The 24,925-nt window shown below is 32.1% G+C and overlaps 1 protein-coding gene across 3 annotated transcripts; it reads left to right on the forward strand.

Moving 5' to 3' along the window:
- Window positions 1–3,852: 3,852 nt before the first annotated feature.
- LOC130612049 (cyclic AMP receptor-like protein A) lies at window positions 3,853–24,890 on the forward strand. Of its 3 annotated transcripts, XM_057433338.1 has the most exons (4): window positions 4,555–5,505; window positions 15,505–15,586; window positions 18,149–18,215; window positions 18,547–24,890. In XM_057433338.1, the coding sequence occupies exon 4, from the start codon at window positions 18,554–18,556 to the stop codon at window positions 19,355–19,357; it is 804 nt and encodes a 267-aa protein (XP_057289321.1). In that variant the 5' UTR covers window positions 4,555–5,505; window positions 15,505–15,586; window positions 18,149–18,215; window positions 18,547–18,553; the 3' UTR covers window positions 19,358–24,890. The 3 variants fall into 3 exon arrangements, with proteins under 3 accessions (XP_057289319.1, XP_057289321.1, XP_057289320.1); XM_057433336.1 differs by lacking the exons at window positions 18,149–18,215; window positions 18,547–24,890 and having other exon boundaries at window positions 3,853–5,505; window positions 11,687–15,587; XM_057433337.1 differs by lacking the exons at window positions 4,555–5,505; window positions 15,505–15,586 and having other exon boundaries at window positions 15,595–18,215.
- Window positions 24,891–24,925: the final 35 nt, after the last annotated feature.

The raw sequence follows: 24,925 nt of genomic DNA on the forward strand, positions 1-24,925 counted from the left end.
CAACAACAACACCATGTCGCATTGTATACGATGCATCACAACCAACATCAACTGGATTCAGCCTTAACAGTATCCTTGCCAAAGGTCGAAATAACATGAACAATCTTGTCGAAATCTTCATTCGATGGAGAATACACAAAGTTGGATTCCACACAGATATACAAAAAATGTATAATGCTGTCAAACTTCGTGAAGAGGACTGGTGCTATCAACGATACTTGTGGCAACAGCAGTTAGATCCAAATAAACCGCAGGAGGAAAAAGTTATCAAGACAATCATCTATGGTGTAAAATCATCTGGAAATCAGGCAGAACGTGGTCTACGAGAAACTGCCAAATTATTTCAAGAACCATACCCGGAGGTATATGAAACCGTCTGCAAAGACATATACGTTGATGACTGTATGTCAGGCTGTCCAACAATGGATCAAACGTTACAAAGAGTAGATGAACTGGAACTAGTTCTAAATCGTGGTGGATTCACACTCAAAGGTGTCACAATATCTGGGAAGAAGCCACAAGAAAATTTATCAAGTGATGGACTCACGCTGTGTGTGGCTGGTCTTCTTTGGTATCCAAAGGTAGATGAAATTTCCCTCGATATCAAAGATCTTAACTTTGCAAAGAAACATCGTGGTCGCAAAGTGAAGCAGATCACACAAATACCAGAGCAACTCACCAGACGGAATTGCGCATCGAAGGTGGCAGAAATCTTTGACATCTCAGGAATGTTAACTCCAATTACTGCCACGATGAAAATGGATCTGCACGAACTTGTGAAACGCTTCTTGGATTGGGATGACATAATTCCCGATTCCTTGAGATCAATTTGGATATCACACTTTCAAATGATGGATGAAATAAAAAACATCCGATTTCAACGAGCAGTTGTTCCAGATGATGCGGAAAGCCTTGACGCATCCACATTAGATTTTGGAGATGCCAGCCAATCACTGGTTTGTGTTGCCATCTACATTCGATTCAAAAGAAAAAGTAAAGGATTTTCTTCTCAACTCATTTTTGCAAAATCTCGCTTAATTCCAGACGGTATGTCACAGCCTCGAGCAGAGTTATTCGCAGCTATTGTCAACACACATTGTGGTGAAGTGGTAAGAAGATCTCTTCATAAGATCCACAAGAAAGCCATCAAATTCACAGATAGCCAAATTGTCCTGTACTGGTTAGCGAATGAAAATCGAGCTCTAAAGCAATACGTAAGAAATCGAGTTATAGAAATTCAAAGATTCACATCTATTGATCAATGGAGATATGTCAGATCAGAAGATATGATTGCAGATATTGGTACCCGAAGATGTATTTCCATTAGCAATGTTCTAACTGAATCTGTTTGGTGTAGAGGTTTCGAGTGGATGAGAGGTGAAGAGTCCAATTTTCCAATGATGGATGCTAAGGAAATTGTTCTAAATAACCAAAATCTTCAATTGATTAAACGTGAAACTCCACCAAAATACGAACCAGAGCCACAAACCACATACCTAGCTCTTGATTCTACCATCACAAAAGAAATATCTGACAGATATCAATTTTCGAAATACCTTATCGATCCCAACAGACATCGCTGGAAAGTAGTGGTAAGAATCCTCGCCATTGTTTTTAGATTTATACGAAATTGTCGTATAAAAAATTTAAACAAGATTTCATCAAATCAATCATCAAAAATCAAAAATATCGTTGTGCTGTCAGATGTGGAGATAAAAGACGCAGAAAACTATTTCCACAAGAAGGCAACAATGGAAATTAAACAATTCCTGAAGTCAAATCAATATGAAAAAATCAGTCACGAAAAGGATGGAATTCTCCTTTACTCTGGAAGGATTCTTCCGACAGATGAAGTTACGATTGTTGGACAAGCAACAAAAGTTATGAAGGACCTGTCATCAACAACATTTTGTGTCCCAGTGGTCGACCGACATTCACCGATAGCATACAGTGTTGTAAACGATATTCACTGGCATGACAAAACTGTACGTCATTCAGGGGTCGAGACAACATGGAGATATGTATTAAAGCAGATTTACATCATTGAAGGAAGATCATTGGTAAAAAAGGTGAAAGCTGCTTGCGCAAGATGCAGGTACTTGGAGAAAAGGACATTGGAAGTGGTAATGGGACCTGTATCAAAACACAATCTAACTATTGCACCTGTGTTTTATATTACGCAGCTTGATCTTTCAGGTCCATTTCTTTCATACTCGATGCATCATCGACGAACCACTGTCAAAATATGGTTGATAGTTTTTTGCTGTACAACAACATCAACGGTTAATATCAAGGTGATGGAAGATTACAGCACTTCTGCATTTCTACAAGCCTTCACAAGATTTGCATGTGAAGTCGGTTATCCAAAAGTACTCCTTCCAGATGAAGGCAGTCAGTTAGTGAAAGGTTGCGAATCAATGCGATTGGATTTTGTCAACATTAAATATCAACTTCATCAAAACGAGGCAGTCGAATTTAAAGTATGCCCTGTTGGTGCTCATAGCATGCATGGTAAAGTCGAACGTAAGATTCGTCAAATAAAAGTTTCACTTGAGAAGAATTTACATAATTCAAGATTGTCGATTATTCAATGGGAAACAATAGCATCGTCCATCGCCAACAGTATTAACAACCTACCTTTGGCTCTTGGAAACAACAAATCCAATTTTGAAGCCATGGATCTGATAACCCCTAATCGTTTAAGATTAGGTCGAAATAACGAACAAAGTCCGATTGGAAGTATGAAAGTAGTTAACGATTACGATAAAATTCTGAGAACGAATAAGAAAATATTCGATACATGGTATGAGAATTGGTTAATTTCGCATGTTCCCAAATTAATGGATCATCCGAAATGGTTCAGATCGGATGTGGATGTTCAAGAAGGCGACGTAGTTTTATTTTTAAAACAAGAATCAATGTTAAGTTCGAATTATCAATTTGGTATGATCAAGTCGGTCGATTATGGTCGCGACGATAAAATTAGACGAGTTCTTGTTAAATATCGAAATAACAATGAAAACGTGGACCGCGAAACCCATCGCTCAGTTAGAAACTTGATTGTTATTCATCGAATTGACGAATTGAATTTGTACGAGGAACTATACAAAGCTGCACAGTATTGCGATTCCAAGTTTCTTAATGACTCAAGTTATTGTTCAAAATAAAGTACAAATTTTATCATCGTTGGGGAGTGTTGAGTCAGCTCTATGTTAAAATTTGTCTTTATGTTTTGTCTGCCATGTTTGTTCTGTAATTTATTTAACTATTGTGTTGTCAAGTGTAGTTACCCAAGTGTATTTAGTGTAAACATTTAATCACCTGTTTGTGTCCTTGTGTTAATTAAATGTCAATTTGTGCAATGTTATAAAATTTAATTGTAAAGTATACCCTATAGGGAATTTATATTTATTTATTTAAAAGCAGATTTTTCAGTTCACTTGTTCACTTGAAGTCACTGAGGTGATCACATCTTTTTCAATGTCAAGAAAAGTTTAAATAATCTTTCACAAATTCAATTTTTTTTCAGCAAGTCTATTTAAATTCTAATCAAGTTTATTTTTCAAAGCTCTCACACTTGGCAAGCTGGTAAGCATTATATAGTTTATTATATTTGTTATATTTCCTTAGTCATTTTTTTGAATATTCACTAGATACATTTTTCTTATATATTGTAGTTTGAACACGTCGTTACAAGCATCAAGAGTGTGAGCGAAACTTGTCTTTTTTTTGGTTAACCCTACACTATTTGCTCACTTTTATTAAAACCTTTGAATATTACGCCCTAAAAACAAAAATAAACTGAACTTAAAATTATTGCGGAAAGGGGGACTTGCAACACCCCCTCAGACCCCCAGTTGATTTCAAACTCTCGCATTTCGCGTTCATGTTGTGCCCAAACTAACCTCTGGAGACGCAACTGCAGTAGTGAAGCATGGGCATTAGGGCAGGAGATCTTGAATACTTAGAATTACAAGATTCAGTAAGTAAAAATGATGGACGTTATTACGCAATATAACACTTGCAGAGCCACCCTGGAATTAATTGAGTCGTTATATATTCTTGAAATTAACAAAAAGAAAATAGGAAAAATGAAAACAACCAGATGCCACTTATGACGAATATAAAAACAGTACGCAAGAACTTCACAAATAACTTCGGGTTTCACACGCGCGGGACAAATTTTAATCGGAAATGCCCCTTGGCTTGTCCCCCAGGGTTTCTAACAAATTAAATTCACAAAATAATCAATCTTTTCAAACTTCCACACTCTTAGCATACCAATGTTTTCCAAAAGTAATTTTTATTGCAATACCCTGAAACATAACGAAAGCAAACAACAATAAACACTGTGTTGTGGCGCTAATACTTGTAGCTTAGCTACGTGACTATTTTTTAGCGCTAAAAATAAGTCGTCAGCCAGATATGACAGTAAAGTTGAGAGTGTAGTTTTAGTTTTTCCATCCTCCTAGTTTTAATAAAGACTTTTTAGTAAAAATAATATAGAGAATTTATTCACCTTTCCAAAGATATATTTTCAAAAGAAAAAGTACCTTGTGTGAGTTAGAGATACTTTAAATATACTTAGTGTGTTAAAAATGGTTACCATATCTTTAAAATATTCAATCGCTCATTATCCCTCCATAAAAAACCTAACAAGCCCTGGAAAAGAGGTTGTCCTTGTTATTTTTCTCGTACATCAAAAAGGCAAAAACTCCTGAGGATAACGAAGGTGAACTAGCGCTTAACTAAGGGGACCTGTGACTGGGCATTCTCGACACCAGTGTTTTGAGATAAACTCGAAAGTGGGTTTTAATTCTAAAGAGTGCCCGCAGGCTCGACCCCATCACCTTTTAGACGACGTAGGTTACTATACGACTGCTGTATTTTACGCTCAATCAAGTGCAATGAAGTAGAGAATGACTGCTAACTTGACGTACTGGGTTTAGTCCTGGGTTAACCCAAGTCATGTGAAGGAAATTGGGGAGATGGCACACTGTGTGTGTCGTTGGATGCTACGGGGAGTTGTCTGGTTAAGCGCAGACCAATGGCATACGTGGCTCATTAAAACTCTAGAATTCTCCATCTAAGCCATAGCCCCTCCTGGAAATAATAGACGGGCATTAAGTTCAACTTCAAAGAAAAAAAATGAAAAATAGTCCTGGAGATGAGGTTGATGTGCTCGTTGTCCGTGAAAGCATAAAAGGTCCGGATATTTGAAGATTGATAGAAAAGACTACATACAGTTGTGCCTACAAAATAAAATTAGAGTGCTTGTTTACACGAACTCATACGAGATCTGAAGTTGGGTATATCCCTTTTTAAGGAGGAAGTTTAATTTTTTAAACATGCTTAGATATAAAATAATAGGAAATTTAATTTTAAACTATTTTAAAATTCGTAAGAAGTGGAGTGTTTGCAAATTGGTATCGTGTAGCTAACAGAGTGACTTAGGACAATAGCTAAGAAAAGCAGATATTTATAGCTAGCGCAGTTGGTGTCCAGGTAACCTAATTTTTAATTTAAAACTATAACTAATGGTCATGTCCAGTATTGGTCACACTTTGGCATTGGAGCTTAAGGCCAATAGCTACTATAGCTAGCTATATATATATTATATATATATATATATAATATAGCGAGATGCATTGTGTAAATGTATTGATAAGCTATTCCCTTAAGTATTAGCGTGAAGTAATTAAATAATAAAAATCTTTCGCGAAGTTTTTTTATACATTGCGCGGGAATGTATTGTTGATTTAATTACTTAAAAAGATTCCAACGCATTTAATAAATTAAAGAAACATACGAGAAGCATTGTTCATAACTATTAAATGCGGCTTTTTTTAAACTTTCAAAATGTGATCTAAAAATACATTTCTATCGCCCCTATTCGTTTTTGAACTTTTAAAATGCAATCTAAAAAACTTTTTTATCACCGCTTTTCGAATTTAAACTTTTAAAAAGCGATCTAAAAAACATTTCTATTGCCGCTGTTCGTTTATAAACTTTTAAAATGCGATCTAAAAAAACATTTCCATCACCGCTTTTTGTTTTTAAACTTTTAAAATGCGATCTAAAAAAAACGCTTAATTACTGCAATTAAAATTTTCAAAAGGATTCACGCAAAATAGATTGCTAAAATTGATCTTGCAACCTATTGTGATTAAACAATCGATCGCGTGGGGTCATTGTTTATTAGCGAGGCAATTATTTTCTTCAAAAAAACAAAAGGTATCCCAATGTTATTGTTCTGTGTAACTATTCATGCAAGTTTCGCGTCCGCGGTAGATTACATTCAGACTGTACTGTATGTGATCATGTGATTTTGATGAACGGTTAATGATATATAAGGGTTTAAAAATTATGCTTACGTCAGCAAAGACCCACGAAAAAACACAAAATTATTTTTTAGGAATTTGTATACCTGTTGCCTTCAACGTAAAGGTCTTAAACGCTGATCGAGAAAATGTATAGGATCATTTACTTTTGACAAACGGTTACGGAGATATGGTGGTTTAAATGATTTTTGATGACGGCATCAACCCGTCCAACAGTTTGGGGACCCAGGTTTGGGAAAATTACCCAAATTGGTCCTAGATGGTCCCTATTTGCTTACGCGGTGAAAAATCAATGACATTACCACCTCGTTTCCAAGTTTTTTGGCCTCAAAGTTTTAAGTGCACTGTAATGGCTTCGTTATTTGATATAGGATATTGACGTTAAAGTAGTGTTATTGACGTTGCGCCGTAACATCATAAATTTTAACATTATAGACATACTTTTTTCAGAGATGTCAAAGAAAATTTTGGTGACATCAAAGGAAAATGACGATATCCACTATGACCGTCACATACACTCCGTATTATTATATAAGATACACATTAATTTTAGATGCCTTAAATAATTGGCTTTGTTTTTGCGATCATTAAGCAAATCAAAGCATTCATAATAGCTCTTGCCTGCTTTTATTAAAGAAAATTTGCTTAAATAAATGTCAAAATTATAGAACCTTTTAAACTGTGCAAACATCAATAAAATTTTCAGAGATACTTTCTTAAAAATTTAAAAATTATTTGTGCCATGATTACAACAGTGTTTCAACAGCGAATGTTTTATGTTTTACGTTATATATATATACATATTTTTTTTTGTTTTTCCACTTGCTTTCAAGAATACAGAAATGCTATTGTGCTTTTTCTGTTTATATATACTCTAAAAATGATTGGCTAATAAAATTCAGAAGCCATTTAGATCTCAGACTTCGGGAATTTGTATTTGAATTGGTTTCTGAAAACTGTGCATATCCAGTATACTTTCAATAGGAATTTAAGAAAAATAAAATGAATGATTTGTGAGTTTATCTCCTGTTCTTTTATAATTGGAAAATAAATTAAGAAACGGATATTAAATTATAAGGAATGAAAGGAATGTTCCTTTATGTACTGTATTTTCCGGTATATAACCCGTGGGTTATATGTTGATTTTGCAGGTTATAATGTGCTGCGGGTTATATGATTATAAGTCAACTTTAGAGATCATTTTTTCTTTTGTGTTGAATGTAATTCTAATCTATTTATATCTTTGCAATCACATTGAGCACATTGAAATAATTTACTTCTGGTAATAGAGCACTATGGCAGATATCATTTTTGGGTGTTATTGACATGTATTTCAGAACCTAGTGCTCAGGACTTCATTCTTTTTTTATCTTCGCTACCTTCAAGTAAGAGGTGACAATTGAAAATATAAAAAAATTAAATTAAAAATACAAGACACATGCAACTATCTCCTCCCCATTGCTGCAATTTATTTTGTCATGCACACTGTGATTGCTGAGATATAAACGGATAACAAAATTATACAAACATTAGAAAACAATGTTCCGTACTTCGCTGTTACAGACAAACTGTGATAATTATTATTTTGTTTATTATTATTTTTGCAATCAGAGACAAGGAAGTTAAGACTAAGAGCTGGTTCAGACACTTGTGTTTGGGGTTCACGAGTTTAAACGTACCCCAATTGTCTCCAGCTTGAAAAAAAATAACACAGAACTAAAAAACTAACAAAAAAGTAGATGGGGGTTATACAAAGGTGCGGGCTACAGGCTTTTTCAGGAGAGGCGTGCGATCGCACACCTTGACACACGCCTAAATCGTTTCAGGTGTGTGATTAATCGCACGCCTGAAAAATAAATATTGAGTTTTCAAAAATCGATTTTATAGGTTGATTACCTATAAAATCCATTTTGTAGCGTGCGATGGCAGCCCTCAAAATAGTTTTTGAAGACTTGTCAGACAAAATGTCCAATAGATTTCCGTCTTGGTCGGACACTTTTAGATCTCAGAATTATCGATTAGTCCTGGTCCTTTTAATCCATGAGCAAGCCTATTCATAGCCAACCTGACCATCCTAGCTAATTCACTGACTCACATAAATCTCTTTTGCCTGGCCCCTTTGTCGTTGGTAACTAGGTCTTACACAAGAAATTCATCCATGCGGTTCTTAACTAATGCGGAGGTGAACGCCGACATAGCACGGATGAAGCAAGTCTGCAAAACTGCACGTACAGGCGGAATAGACATTTTATCATGGATTTAATTGTAGATGATTTCTTCATTTGACAAAACAATTGGAAACCATAGCAGGTCCAAATTTAATGTATTTTTTCTTAATGCCTTTAAAAACGAAACCCACGTGCCATATAATTCTTTTTTCTGCATAAATTTTGGTTAAAAGTTTTATATAAGCCACGTGGATAAAGATTTTTTTTAATTTGATACAAAGCATATTTTTGCCTATTTGCTTGTGATGAACTGAAAAAAAAACAATAAATATAAAAATCGATCATCGTGTTTGGGGTTCACGATTTAAAACGTCCCTCACTTTTCTACCGCAAAATGAATGCGCATCAAAAATTAACCTTGGAGCCCATATCGCATGTGTAACATTCTTTGCACATGCATTTTACATCGCACGCGTTACTTGACTTACACGTGTGAATCATCGCACACCTACTCAAATATTCCTGAAAAAGCCTGGGGCTATCTGATAACATCAGGTTTGTAACTCCTTAAAAAAGCTGAGCTGCGGGTTATACGATGTGTGGGTTATATACGGGAAAATACGGTATGTGCTTTGTTGAAAAAACAAATTAACATAATGTAGCCCCTAAAAATTAAAGCTGCTAAATTAAAAAATGTGGCAGTTGAAACTGTCAATTTAAAAGTTTTAAGATGTGTTTCTATTTCCATTGTTTCAAATAATTGACGTCAGGGATTTGACCTTGATGAAGCATGTGAGAAACTGAATAAAAATGTTAAAACAGTGGCTGACAAACATACCCCTTCAAAACACATAGATTTTCTGGCCGTGTTGAGGCATGGGTCACTGATGATTTAATAATAGCCATCAAAGAAAAAGACTTCTTAGAACAGAAAGCATCAAAAACAAAATCCATCATAGATTGGGAAGCTTTCAAACAAAAAAGAACCAGGTAATAGGTTTCAAAAATCGACTCAAAAACAAATACTATAATGACGTTTTGCAGGACTTTTAAAAACGGCCACAATAACTTTGGAAAACCCTAAAAAAAACTGGTTCCTTATGAGTCAGGCAATACTACCTCATTAAAACGAGTAGTCCAAAATGATGGTACAGAAACTTCTCACCCAAAAGAAATTTCCAACACATTCAATTCATTTTTTGTCAGTGTTGGTGCCAAACTAGCCTCTAAATTTTCTTCTGACACTACTAATGTTAATCCACCTGTTTGTGGACACGGTTTTCAGTGGCCTCGAGACCAAAAGTGTTGAAAAAATTATTAACTCACTAAAACTTAATAATGCTACAGGCTTGGACAGAATTGGTTTACGACTGCTAAAAGCAGGTTCGTCAGTTTTAAGTATTTATTTATCAAGTCTTTTCAACAAATCTTTATTTACTGGTTATGTACCTAAATGTTGGGAGACTAAAAGGATCTCGCCTATTTTTAAAAGTGGCAATTAAACAGATCCTACTAATTATCAGCCTATCTCCAATTTGCAATTCCTATGAAAATCTTTGAAAAGTTGTGCATGAGCAAATGTCTCATTTTATTTCTGAGCACAACTTCCAGAATGACAGGCAGTCCGGATTTCAAAAACTCTTTTCCACAGAAACTGCAGTAGTCAATGTCCCTGATTTTATTCTTACTGAGCTCAACCAACAAAACTTTGTTTGTGCTGTGCTCATTGACCTGTTGATCATAAAATTTTGTTAAAAAAAACTATGGTGTTTTGGCATCAGAGATGCTGCCTTTGACTGGTTCGAGTCCTACTTAACGGGCCGAATGCAGCTGACTCTTGTAAACGACACAGGGTCAGATCTGCTTCATGAAGTCACTTTTGGGGTGCTGCAGGGATCTGTGTTGGGACCCCTGCTCTTTCTTTTGTATATTGATAACTTAAAATCTGTCATCAATTCAAACTACCACCATCTCTATGCAGATGATACAATAATTATTTCGTCCCATAAAAACTTGGATACCCTTGTCTCCCAGGTTGACCTCTGGCTGAATAATAATAAAATGACTATTAATACGGACAAAACTGAAACAATCTTTTTCGGCAACCACAGCCAGTTAAAAAAAGTTGAGAACAAAACTATCAACTATGTGGGTATTCCTTTGAAGAGAAGCGAAAAAGTTAAATATTTTGCGGTAACATTTGATCAAAAAATGCAATTGGAAGAGCACATTAATGACATAAATAGAAAAATACTAATTGAATATTCTTAAATTAGAACCATTGCATCCTGTTTAACACACAAAAAACCTTTTAATTAATGCGCTTGTCATGCCATATTATAACTACTGCTCCTCGGCATGGGTTGTGCCACCCAAGGTAGATTGGGAAAACTAGAAAAACGATTAAAATGTGTCTGTACCTTTCTTGGAAAAGAGAGGGAATATTCAATGAATAATTTACTCATCAAAAACGATGCCATATTAGTTTTTAAAGCCATGAATCCATTGCTCCTGATTACATGCGCTCAAAATTCCTTTTGACAAAAAACTGTCATAATCATCAAACAAGAGGAGCTTTAAAAAACAGGTTCACACTTCCCTTGGTCAACACGGAATTTGACAAAAAAAGCCTTCTCATTTAGAGCTGCAAAAGTGTGAAATTATCTTCTGAACCAAGTGTCTGCTTTTTAAGACTTTTGCATGTTGATTTGCAATTAATTTTTTAGAGTAAACATATACCAGCTTACACGGAAAATTTTATCGCAAGCAAAGTGGCAGATCCCACTTTATTAAAGTCGTCAGCAAAAATTTTAAAAAATTTATGTTAATCTATTTACAATATCTATGCATTGATAAGTTTAAATGCACATCTCTTTAGAGGTTTAAAATTACTGATGACAGAAAATGTCAAATTTGCTATTGCTTAAATATTACATCATTTATATGCAGAATGATTAAAGGTTCAAATTTATACCATTTGTTGACCCTGTTCCTCTTGTTATCTCAAGATAACCACAACAACGCTTTTGCAAAAAATTTTATTATTGATAAGATCAATATGGCATTATGGATCGCGCATCTTACGCATGATGTGGTCTGTATAACCAGGGCTGTTATATACATTATTTTATATCATATAATTACATAATAATTTTTTATGTATATTTTTATTTGTAGGTTTCTTGTCACTATGAGTTCTAATTCAACAGCAGAATGTATCCTGTGGCCAAATAATCCAGAAAGATGCACAACTGTTTTGGTTATACAAAAAATATTTGCAGGCTTGTCTTTGATTGGATGTCTCTTTGTGCTTTTTGTAATTATCGTATTAAAGAAATACAAAGCGTTTGTGCAAAAGCTAATACTTGCTTTAGTTGTATCAGCGACTCTCCACAGCATTTCATACTTGGTAGGTAATGTATATACAGAATCTGGTCCAGCATGTCGTTTCCAAGGAGTGATAATGCAATACTCCGACTGGTCAACTTTGCTTTGGGTACTTGTGATAGCTCTAAATCTTTTATTAGTTGTGTTAGGAAAAAACAAGGAGAAATACCTCTACTGGTTTCATGGGTTTGTTTGGTTGACAGCTTTATTTTGGACCATAATACCGTTTTTCGGTGATAACTATGGACCTGCTGGTATTTGGTGTTGGATCAAGCGTGATTCAACTTATTTCCGATTTGGTGTTTGGTATATTCCACTGTTCTTGATCGTTTTTGCAATGCTGATTATCTACATTTACATTATTTACAATGTAATTCAAGCAACCAGACAACGTAGTGGTGGAAATACTGATGAAGATCTGCGACGAAGTCGCAGCTACCGACATGAGCTAAAACCTTTACTTGGTTATCCATTAATCTACATTGTTTTTTACACACCTGCCCTTATATATAGAATTGAAGATGCATCTAACCGTGATCAACCTACTAGGTTTTCTTTAGCAGTTTTGATTGCCATTCTTGTTCCTTCCATTGGTGTAGCAAATGCTCTGTTCTTTGCAGTATTTAATGCAACTGTAAAGGAGCTAACTTGGACAAGAATTAAGCAGGCTGTCATCCGTTTGTTTATAAAAGAGCCAACACAAATTATCCATGAAAATTATTCAGTTTATGATCCATCCGTTGCTGAGAAAAGTGGAAATACCCTTGAATTGTCCTCTGGATATGTTTCATCAAATGTCATCACATCTCCTACTCTTGAAACATATAGCCCATAAAACATACCATGTACACCGATACATTCACTTGAAACAACTTTGTAACAATGTATTATTTTACAATTTAAAGTAAAACTAATGTTTGTTTCTTTATTGTTTTTGTGGATGCATTTTTTTCTTTCTTTTTTTAAATAATTAGCATTCAAATTACATTTTTTTATTTTTCTTACACAACATTTTCTTTTTGTATAACAGTGAATAACAGGAAGTTGTAATGAAAAATTCAAGTTTTTTTTAGATTTCCGTTAAAAGTCATCGTCATAAACACAACATAGATACTTTTCTTAAAACTAAATGCAAATAAAGCTTCTGCCATTGAAATAAAATCATATGAATTATCATTTTCAGTGTTAACAAATTTCTATTCTATATTTCATGCTTTAAAAAGTTGAATGTCCACAACTTACAATAAAAAATATAACCAGTAATTTTTAGGTTTTGTGGTTTGGGTTGAAACAATAATAGATACGTACAACTTGACCGAACTTAGTAAGCTCATCTTTAAACACACTTGTATTAGTGAGTTATGAATCCTAAAACATATAGCAGTTCAGATGAAGGAGATTATTTTAAAAGGATAGGAAAGTTGTAAAAATTATAAATTATTGAGATAGTTTTTTTTTTAACTTTCTTACATATCACTAAAACAGCATAATTTTTATATTTTCACTTCTTTTATGCATCAATTTGCAGAAAAATCAGGAAAGTTGTTCTCTTAAGTTTGAACTTAATAGAAACCATGAGAAAGTTGTCCAGAATAAATTGGTTGCCCTTAACAAAAGATACTATTTGCTACAAAATTAAAAAATGATAACAGGTTTATTTTTATGTTAGTGTATTATTATTATATATTATATATTATATAAACAACTAAAATGGTGTGGACGAGAAAACTTGGCAAAGCTAAGTTGCGCAGTCATCTATTGTTAGTTTATGAATTGAACATATTCTACATATTCTACCAACGTTTGCTAAAATATATAGTCGTTTTTTGTGTTTGTCAGGAAGATGTAAAAAGAATTTATAAATTTATAACCTTTGTTCATAAACTCAAGGGTAACTCAATGGAACAGGTTTCTCTGCTGTACTTAACCTCCACCACTTTTTTTTTCTCTGCTTAACACCCACCGTTTTTTCTGAAATTGTTGATATTTTGTGAAATATTACAAAAAGGGTCAAAAAAGTTAGTTTCAGATTGCACATTGTTTAAATTTTCTTGAATTTCATTGGCGAAAAAGAGGTCAAAAAAATATGCACTGACAAAATTGGATGGGTTTAACTTTTTAAGAGAAGCTTGAGAGCATGTTTTCACATGCTTGTGGAAAAAACTCTCAAGCTATTTTGGCCTGAGCGAAGAATATTGTTGTATGGAAACCTGCCTATAGAAATTAAGTTTTAAATGACCTAAGATATAGCTTCCTGAAAGCCCAATGTGAATAAAACAGCATAACAGAAAATATTTTTGTTTTTATTTAAATTATCGTTTTTACCTTTTTTTACACATTTTATATTTTTTACATATTTTATAATATTTATTTTCACATACATTTTTTTTTAAAATTGTGTCATAGTAAAATTTTGTTTTTAAAAATGGTTTATATTTTTTATATTTTTCTCCCTAAGGTTTCTCTTTTTTTATTTTAAACAATTTTTACTTTTTATTTTGTAGTTTAGCAATGCTATACATGGCTTCTGTATCGTAATTGAGAACATAAAATGCCCTTTGTTTCACAGCGCTTTTATTGATAGTAATACCTATAAACATTGAAGAATCTATTCTTTGAATGAGTTCATGACACATGCCAGACCATGGACATAAAATGAAAAAAATGGTTTTACAGTATTTTTAATACAGTATATAACTATTTTATGCTAAAAGGTTTTTCTAATCTTTAAAAAATAAATTAATACAAAACAGTTAAATGCATTTATTATTATTGTGAAATATTACACTTATTTTATATATATATATATATTTCGGTGTTGGAGAAGAATTTTGATATGTAATACGTTGTGGTATTTTATATAATATGAAACAAGGTGTTGTGTTAAGGTGTTGGTCATAATGTTTGTTGACATCTTTAAGAAAATATATACAAAACAGTGAAATAGTTGTCATCTTTCAATATTTTTTAACCTTGAAAATTTAAAAAATTAGTGGGAGTAAATTAAATAACCGATAAGAGTTAAACACATATTGCAGGTTAGAATGTTTGCTATTGTGTGATAAGTTAAACACCCTGCATAAACTTTATTCCCTTTATAAAGACTCCTAAATTCAGTTTTTTCAGTTGTTTTTTTTAAAAAAAGAAGTGTGTATTTTTTTAAATTTCAAGGTTACTTTTTGACTTATGTTGTTAAAAGTGATCAAAATGCTACAAAAATTAAAAATATTATGTACGCGTACATAGTGTTTTCTACGTACTGTAGAAAACACAAATATAATTAAGAAAACAAATTTACCAAATGATACCCTATTTTTCTTCCTAAAAAAACTTGTGAATAAGGAAGAGGCTAGAAGTTGGAAAATCCCAGAGGTTGTCAGAGTTTTAAAGTTGTAAAGTTTAGGTTATTTCTAAATCAACAGGTTTAGATAAAATAATAGCTGTTCCAATATGACAGTAACAGTATTGAGAATAAGCAATACTTTTTCTCGATATATATGTAAAAAATATATTCCAAGAATTTTTTAGGTGGAAAGTGTAAGTAATTTTGTATTTCATCACACTTTTTGTTTTATACATAACCACAAGACATTGATTTTTATTTTTAGTTATCACTTTAGGTATCACTCTGTTGCAATACTGCATGAAACTATCAAAAAATTTGGGATGCTGAAGAAAGATGAAGTTAGGGTGAGAAACGTAGTAAACAATAAATCCATACCTGGGTGTTCTAAAATTATACCTTAAGTGGATAAATTTTGGCGAGTATTTAATTTGGCGAATGACCAAAATGGGATATTTGGTGGGTATTTACTTTGACGAATGATAAATTTTATAAAATTTTGCCAGGATTTAATTTGGGTGAATACAAGAAATGTTTATTTTGGCGAATGACACAAATAAATGAATTTTTATGTTTGAAATGTTTTATAAAAATTGAGAATAAACGTATATATAAACAAAAAATTTACCTGTAACAATCCTCCTTATATTGTATTATAAAACCTGTTGTAAATATAAAAAAAAGTTCGTTTTGTTTGGGGAAAGTCGTTGTTTTTTTTTTAAAAAAACGTATTGAATTTGGTGAATAGTCAGTTATCAAAATTTTGGCGGGTATTTAATTTGGCGAATTTTGCCAAAATTTGTCAAATTTAATTCTTGCCAAAATTTTGTCCACTTAAGGTATTTATGAATCGAGTATCTAGCAAAATAGAAATCTAAAAATGAGAAAAAAGTCGACCTTTATGGTTATTTCTTAAACTCTGATATCTTTTTAGGAAATAATATTATCAGTTATGAAACAACACAGCATCTCCATCAATCAAATATTATGTATGTTATGGAATCAGTCGAACTTTTTTGGGAGCATAAAGTTAGATAACAAATCCACTTTAAAAAATTTCGACAGGGTAATATGAGATAAGTGTCACCACTTCTTCAACATGAGGAATTAATTTACACTAGTCGTTAGCCCGTGGAAAGATCCACGGGTTCGCCCGTCCTTGTTATACCGCATATTACATGTGTCTCGCTACTTGCGCATCTAAGCTACCATTTTGCGTGACAGACAGACAGACGGCAGACGTATACGGGTATTATAATATAGATAATTATTTTATTGCTGACATCACCATGTTTTACTTGATGTTATCAGAGAAACTTGGACAAAATGATTCATTCACAATATAAATAATGTGTGTACTTTTTTTTACTCAAGTCAATATTCAATCAGAATTTATAACATTTTCCAATTCAGAGAACTATACTATTAGTTTCGGGCTATTTTGAATAGCTTCTGACATCATTTTCAGGTCAAGTCAAAATGTTTAATAAGTTTTCTATTATACTCACAAACAGTTGTACGTGACATCAGTAATAATGAGATAATGGACACAGCAATTTAAAATCTCAGGGGCTAATAAAATTTGAATTCTAAACAGCCGTTTTACGTGCTCTATTCTAAATAGGGTTAATAAACTCTTCCCGAATTTTACATTTTTTGCTGCTTTTAGTTTCTTTGTTTTATTTCTCTTTTAAACAATAACATCAGTAATTAAACTGTTGTAGGAGGTTATTTATTTGCAGTATGATTTTGAAATTTTAGACAAATTTTTGGTGAGGATTTCAAATATTTTATCTATTTTCTGCCGAAAGAAGCTGTGGCACATTATTCTTAGCTTTGCTACTTTGATCTTGCTTCATACATATGTCTTTAAATTAAACTTCTAAAGAAACCATATAATAATCAGTCTTACAAAACTTTGAATGAAGTACAAACTGTGAGAAAACATTTTTTTTACTTGTTTTACACCTAACAGTTTAGGGATAAAACAAGTAAAAAAAAACATTTCAATGAAGATTAGAAAATAATAATTTTGCATCCACAAAGTTTATTTGGATAATCAATTATTTTTTAGAAAAAAAAAGGATTACAAACTTCTGTTTACATTAAAAAGCTAAATAATAATCACATTCTAGTAAATAATCACATTCCATACAAAATATTTCATAGAATTGGTGTCTGTAATGTTGTTTTAAAATTTGAACATCACAATATTTATTTCGAAAACGTCAATGTGACGTTTGTTGGACATCATACAGTTTGTGATTCACTCCTAATGAATTTTCAAAACAAAATTTCAGTGTTGTTTAAAGGAGTAAATTTGAACAAATTAATAACTATGTACTATAAATAACTGTAAATAAAAAATATATATCTCATGTGACTGATTAAATTAATATTGACAACCATGGCAACAACAGATTTTTTATAAACTTCTAAAAACTAATCTTTTTAATTCAATGAATTTTGTTTACTTATAAAATGATACCAGATGTTAATAAACATGTTACCAACTAAACTGATGCTCCATTAAATTACAACAACATAATTTAGAAAACAGAGAGGTTGCTGTTTCTAAGAAAGTCACCTAATTTAAATTTCTGTTACCTTGACATATATTTGGTATCTTGGTGTCAAATGACAACCTATGTGCCAATGTTTTGTATTTCCCATCATATTTCACTTTTGTAGAATCGTGATAAATCAAAATAAACGAACAAACATTTCTAGAACTTTAATATTTTATTTTATAACATAAATTCCCTGTGAATTCCAAAATTACAATCTCAACAGCGTTTTTGTTTTTATTATTTGTATTTCAAAAGCAGACCTAACTAAGAAAGACAGTCAAATATACCAGTGTCTTGTTGCCATAGGACTAATGTTTTCAAAAGATGTTTATTTTATAGAGTATGGCAAGGTTTTGTATAAATGAATATGCAGTTGGATCAAGTTTCCACTCTACTTTCACTTTCCGTGAGTTATATTTTTATAAGTTTGTTAAAGGAGTATGCCATAACAAAACTTGCAGAAGTTTATTTAAAATAATAGTAGGAAGTTAAAAACAATCTATGCTGTTTTACCTTCTGTCATTTTTTACTATATTTTTGGAGGTTTGTTTTTACTTGTTTCTCCATTACAATGTTTATTCACATCAAACTTGTGTATTTATTCCTTAGTATTTTGTAATATCAAACTGGTTAAAATTTTTAGAAAACTTGAAAGTTTAACCGAAACTATCCTAGTTTTTAATTATTATTAAATTCACCCTTAGGAAAAATATTACTATTTTAATTTTTATTTCTAGGTGAACAATGGCTAACAATTCTACTATTAGCACTTGCAAGTTATGGCCAAACAATCCTTTTAAATGTAATATTTTATTTGTGGTGCAGCATATATTTCCATCAATCTCCATTCTTGGTTGCAGTTGGATACTACTTATTATCTGGTTGTTTAAAAAATACCATGTGTTTGTTCAACGTTTGATAGTTGCATTGGTTACTTCAGCATTATTTCTCAGCGTGAGCTACTTGCTTGGTAATGTTCACATGAAACACAGTCAGTTAAGGTGTTACGCTCAATCAATATTCATGCAGTATTTTTTGTGGGCAACCTTGTCCTGGGTCATTGTTATTTCTGTAAATATGATTTTTATTGTGAAAGGTATTGACAGTAAAAAGTATGAGCTGTTTTATCATGCATTTGCATGGACCAATGCATTGCTTTGGGCCGGAATACCTTTCGTAAATAATAGTTATGGTCCTGCGGGTGTATGGTGTTGGATTAAAAAAGAAGCTTCAATTCTTCGATTTGGTGTGTGGTATCTCCCGCTTTTGATTGTTTGCCTGTGCCTGTCTGTTATGTATGTTTACATGTTTATACGTAATAGAAGATTGGCTAAATATAGCTCAGCTGCTGAATTAGAACAAACATTTCAGATTTATCAGAGAGAAGTAAAACCATTACTAGTTTACCCATTCATCTATATCCTATTAACAATACCAATTTTTGTGTATCGTTTATATGATGTCACACACCCACATCACGAACCGAAATTCGTATTGCTTCTTACAGCAGTTGTATTTGCTCCATCAGCTGGTTTTGCAATGCAGTAGCATATGCGTTTTACAATAAATCTATTCGAGAATTGAGTTGGAAAAAATTCAAGGAAGCACTTGTTGCTCGCATCTTGGGAAAGCCATACAATGTACGGCCATATGAAGTTGATGACGCAAGAAGCAACAGTGTTGTGAGACCAATTCGTTCTAATTCAGAACCAGATGATTTTGAACCAAAAGAAAAGAGTGAACCACATATGGCACAAGACGATAAATTACCAGATGAATCAGATGACCTTAAGTTTTATAACTCAACATTTCAGAAGCCTGCTATACGCAATAATAATAAAAATACTGAAGACGTTTAGGTTAGTTAGTAACGTGTAAAGAGTTTTATAATGTATATATAACTTTTCAACACTGTAATTACTTTTTTTGACATTATAATATCTTGTTTATTACAAAGTGAGTTTTAATATAATTTCATTTTCATCTGTATCAATATAAAGTAACTAAAATCAGGGAAAAAACAACAAATTTGAATTTTTTCCAATGGGATTTGGATTAAGAGAGTGGACTGTGTAGGTTTTACTGTTGGAAAATGACAATTGTACAGATATCTTTTTTAAATCTTTTGTATTTTTAACTTCACTTGAACTGTTTTTTAAAAATGGAATAAGCAAAAATCCATTAACTTGTTTTGAAATGACTACTTTATAGATGTTTTTTTTGATGGCACCATTAAAAGTCATTGTTCATGTTTAAAGCTATCCTTATTAAAAGATTTTTACAAGTTTTATAATTTTACACTATATTTCATTTTTTTATAACTATATCTTATATAATTATTGACAAGTAATAATATCATATTTTTAACAATTTATATTTTTTGACGACATGAGGAGCACTTGTATAGTTTATGCATTATAGATATACTGATCATTAGAAAAATGTGTCTTTATTAATTTTTAAGATGATTTTTTTTATTAAACAAGACATCCCTGCATGTAGCGTATAGCTTCCATAAATATTTTAATTTATCTATGCTGAGTTGTGCCGTACTTGGGTAGTCATGCTTAAAATTGTATTGATTTTCTACTTTTCTTTTTAAAGTTTTATTAAATAGCCAATATTTAATATTCTCTGCAGTATGGAAAAAAATTTTTGAACTTGGAGATAAAAACTTTATTATACTTTAATATTGACTATGTATGTTAACTGTACCATGCCTGTTACAATACCTTTTTATTGTCACTTGTCTAACAAACGTGATATTGGTTTATTTTTTAGAATAACAACATTGTAAAGGACAATGGCAAACTTAACCTCGAAGTGTTCATTTTGGCCTGAAACTCCTTCAAAGTGTCACAACATCTTGGTGCTGTTAAAAGTGTTTTCCAGTATTTCATTACTTGGCTGCATCTTCATAATTGGTACCATATGTCTTTTTAAGTTATACAAATATTTCGTTCAGCGGCTGATACTATTTTTGAGTATATCCGCCGTGATTAAAGTTATAATGAATTTATGTTCAGTTGATAACGAAGGCACATCGTGTGTTGTGCAAGCCTTTATGCTGCAGTACTTTAACTGGGCTGAATTATTATGGGTATGTTGTATTACTGCAAACATTGTACTTGTATTGAATGGTGTGCAAGCTAAGAATTATGAACTGTGGTTTCATTTGATTGTGTGGTTGGTATCATTAGCCTGGAGCGTTATACCATTTATCGGGTCTCACTATGGTCCTGCTGGTATGTGGTGCTGGATAAGGAGAGATGTTCCTGCCTTACGTTTTGGTATTTGGTACATACCATTGCTATTGTTTATTGTTGCAGCAGTTGTTGTGTATATGTTCATTTGTGTGCGTACATTTTTTTCTGTTGATGTAGATGAGGGTTTTCGTTATGAAGAAATGCAAGGAAGAGACATCTTGCGACAAGAAGTGAAGCCCCTTTTCGCATACCCACTTATCTATTTGATATTTAGTTTACCAGTCGCTATATACAGAATCGATGATGCTGTTCATCCTAATTTGCCACCTAAATATATTTTGCTTGTGTTGAGTGTGATCTCAACTCCAATGCTAGGTGGATTAAATGCTATTGTGTTTTCCCTTTATGGTGATACGCTTAAAATGTTATCCTGGAATAACATTAAAGGGGCATTTTTATCACTGGGGGAAGGGCCACAAGTATATGTGCGGCACAATTATGATGTAACGGATTATAGTTCGGACAACCAAGCACTTCTGTATCATAAGGGCGATGAGCATATCACAATGAAATATGGAACCAAAGAGACTGCATAAAGTTTCAAAATTTAAACATATGATGCATAAGCATAGCATTATGAGGTCAATGTGCAAAGTTATATGAGACCTGTAAGAACAAATAACTTTCACTATTACTTTCATATAAAATAATTCCTGTTTCAAAAAAAAGTGCTCATGTTTTGATGCAATTCTCTTTTTGTTAATTTGTTATTTTGGAAATATGAGATTATTTTGGAATATTATATTCCGGAAGTATGTTTGATGTGCGTATTTTGCGATTTTTCGAAACACCATCAGATAAAATCTTCCTATGTGTTTCTCCAATTATCATTATAACCTACTAAATAAACTATATCATTTTTTGTTTGTTTATAGCAAAACATTTTATTATTTTTACTAAGAAACAGCCTTGAAAAACGCTTTACTGTGATTGATTTTTATGCCTTAAGATTTCTGCTTTATTTACTTTAGCAGCAATAATAAAGTACCTTTTTAATGTTGCTTAAATTGAAAACTAGGGTGTATAGCTTGCTGGATAGCTCAACAATTAAAAAGAAGCTGCAAGTTTTATCTATTTATCTATTGAAAAAACTAATAAAAAATTGAAAGACGTGAGAGATTGTTTATAATGTTTTTAAAGGCACGTAATCACCTTGTAGGCAACTGTTTTTGAGGTACCTATTTTATAGTAAAAATTGAAAGATATACATGAGAAAACATTATCCTGAAAATTTTATTGAAAACTGACAACCAGAACATGTTCAAATGTTTCATAGAAATAGCCTACTCACCCCAATTTCTCTTAGCCTACGGAACCGCCATTACATTTCATTGCACGAATCATGCGATAATAAACGCACAGCAAAATCGATCACATGGTTGCTGGATTCATGCCATTACAAAAAAATAATGAATGAGGGAGAGCATCTGTAGCTGTGTTTCCACCGTAATGCTTTTATAAATGTATCAACAAAGTTCTGAAGATGATAAATTAGATAAATCAATCAAAGTTTCTGTGTTATTCTTTATTATTTAAACGTTTTAACTTACTGAAATCAGATTTCTTTGCAACAACGACCTCTTCTTCTTCTTGTTGTTTTTTTAAGGTAGCTTTGCCTCGCTAGCTGTCTTACTTTTTGATTATTTTCCTTTATTCAAACAGTTAGTCATTTCCTTACGGAGACATTATCAGATCTACGCAATTAGAATACCTAGATTTTTAGAATTTCCCCTTTTATGCTCTAAATTTAATTATCTCCATAATGCTTCAACTATCTTCACCTATCACAATGTGCATTCTCCCCCGTTGGGTTTTTTTGCTTATAATATGCAATAATCCCGGTCATGCTAATAAAAAAAGCTAGAGCGTGATAAACATTAATTATCATAATTTTTAACAAGGTGACAATATTGCGATTTCTTCTTTCTGTTTCGTTTTGTCTGTGGTCTCCAAAAACAATGGCGAATAGAATAAAGAGAAAATTATTATTTTCTTCTGTGTCTTTCCAATAGAAACTCCTGGGATAAAATTTCTTTCCAATTTTTGATGCCATGTATTACAAAGAAAAAACAAGCCAAAAATACAGCGTGAACGGAGCCTACCATAAAGGCGATATTATCAAACTCCATCTCAGTGCTCATTTAAAGTTAAGGCCATTTGTTTACCTACAATTTTACACGAAAATTTTGCGACAACCCGCTTATTAGACGGGAATAAGAGCTCAACAAGATCGTTAAGTATGGCGGCTAGAAAAAAAACACAATAAATTAGGATATTAAAGTACCATTATTTCCATTTCTAGTAAGTTTTATATCCTTAAATATTCAGGAAAGGCATAACTCCGTCTAAACTTTGAAATTAATAAAAAAAATGTATATGTTAATTTTTTTGAAAAGGGTGATTACGGGCCTTTAATAACGTGATATATTAAATATAGCCTGGTCCATGTGTGAACTAAATACTTTTGCAAAAGGATTTCATATCAGAGAGATGCATTTGTCTTTTCTTTCTTTTCCTTTTCTTTTACTAAATTTAAATATCACTGGATATCACATTTTTCTTTTTGTTTTTATGATTTTCCTCTGTTTTTTTAAGCTTGTATGCTAAGAAATGACATTGAGTTTTTATATTCATTGACTCAATGGTGTGAACATGAAATTGTCAACATAACAGGTGTTAAAAGATTAGCTCACTGAGCAAGTTAAGCCATGTTAAGGCTCAAGCCAATGATTTATATTAAGCATTGATAAAACAATAACAGATTTTTTAAAAAATATATGTTATTTTAATTAATTCTCATAAACTAACAGGTGAGTTAAAAAAATAAAAAATGATAGCAGGCGAGTTAGCCCTACGACTCTTTGATAAAATCTTTGATAAATGTTACAAAGAATTTACATGGAGTTGGTTCTAGGCTGCTGAGACTACACATACTGTATGTCACCATGGGCTGTCCTCTGGGAGACTCTCTTGAATATTTCCAATTGGAGCCTAATAGCCATACAATTATGAATTTCTAGCTAACACACTGAATACACGGTGTAAAACAGCCCTGCTGCTGTGTAAAAAATGCATAAATAAAAGATTACAAAAGTATAAATAACTGGAACATTATAGTAAAGAAAAAAATATAAATATAATAGCTGATGCCTGCAGGGGGGTTGACAAATCATTCTTTCCCCATGCAAATACTTTTTCATTTATTTTACTTTTCTTGATGGCAACATACTCGAAAGAAAAAACAAATTTTAAGATTCACAATAATACACAATATGTTGATGTTTGCCATAGATATGATAAACGAGATTTTAGATCAAACTACTTTAGTTATGATTAAGAAGTTCTACTGAAGTATATTTTCTTTGAAATCACTATAACATTCTAAATCGTAAGTCATTTTTAAATCGTAAATCATTTTAAATCGTAAGTCATTTAACGTAAATTTTTATGTCGTCTTTTTTATTTTTTTTATTCTGTTTTTATTCATACGATTTTTTAAAACTATAAATTTAAATTTAAAATCACCCTAAAGTATTGTATTTCCTTTTCAAATTCTAAATCAACAATTACATGTACGAAAGGACTTACCTTTTAGTCAAGTTATAAGCACTTCATCATTTAATGTTTTTAGTAACAAAATTTTTCAATGTTTTTAAAGGGTGTGAGATTTATACTTTATAACACTTTTTATTTATTGTATAGGTTGTATTAATTTATAATATTTATTGATAACATTTATTTATTTGAACAGTGTAATATTGAATTTTTAATATTGTAATTTAATAAGTAGTTTGTAAAGAATGGCTATGGTTTTACTTTTGTTGTTTTGTTTTTGAGTTTTGGATACAGT

The sequence above is a fragment of the Hydractinia symbiolongicarpus genome, chromosome 10, assembly GCF_029227915.1.
Source record: "Hydractinia symbiolongicarpus strain clone_291-10 chromosome 10, HSymV2.1, whole genome shotgun sequence".
In the NCBI taxonomy this organism is placed as follows: domain Eukaryota; kingdom Metazoa; phylum Cnidaria; class Hydrozoa; order Anthoathecata; family Hydractiniidae; genus Hydractinia; species Hydractinia symbiolongicarpus.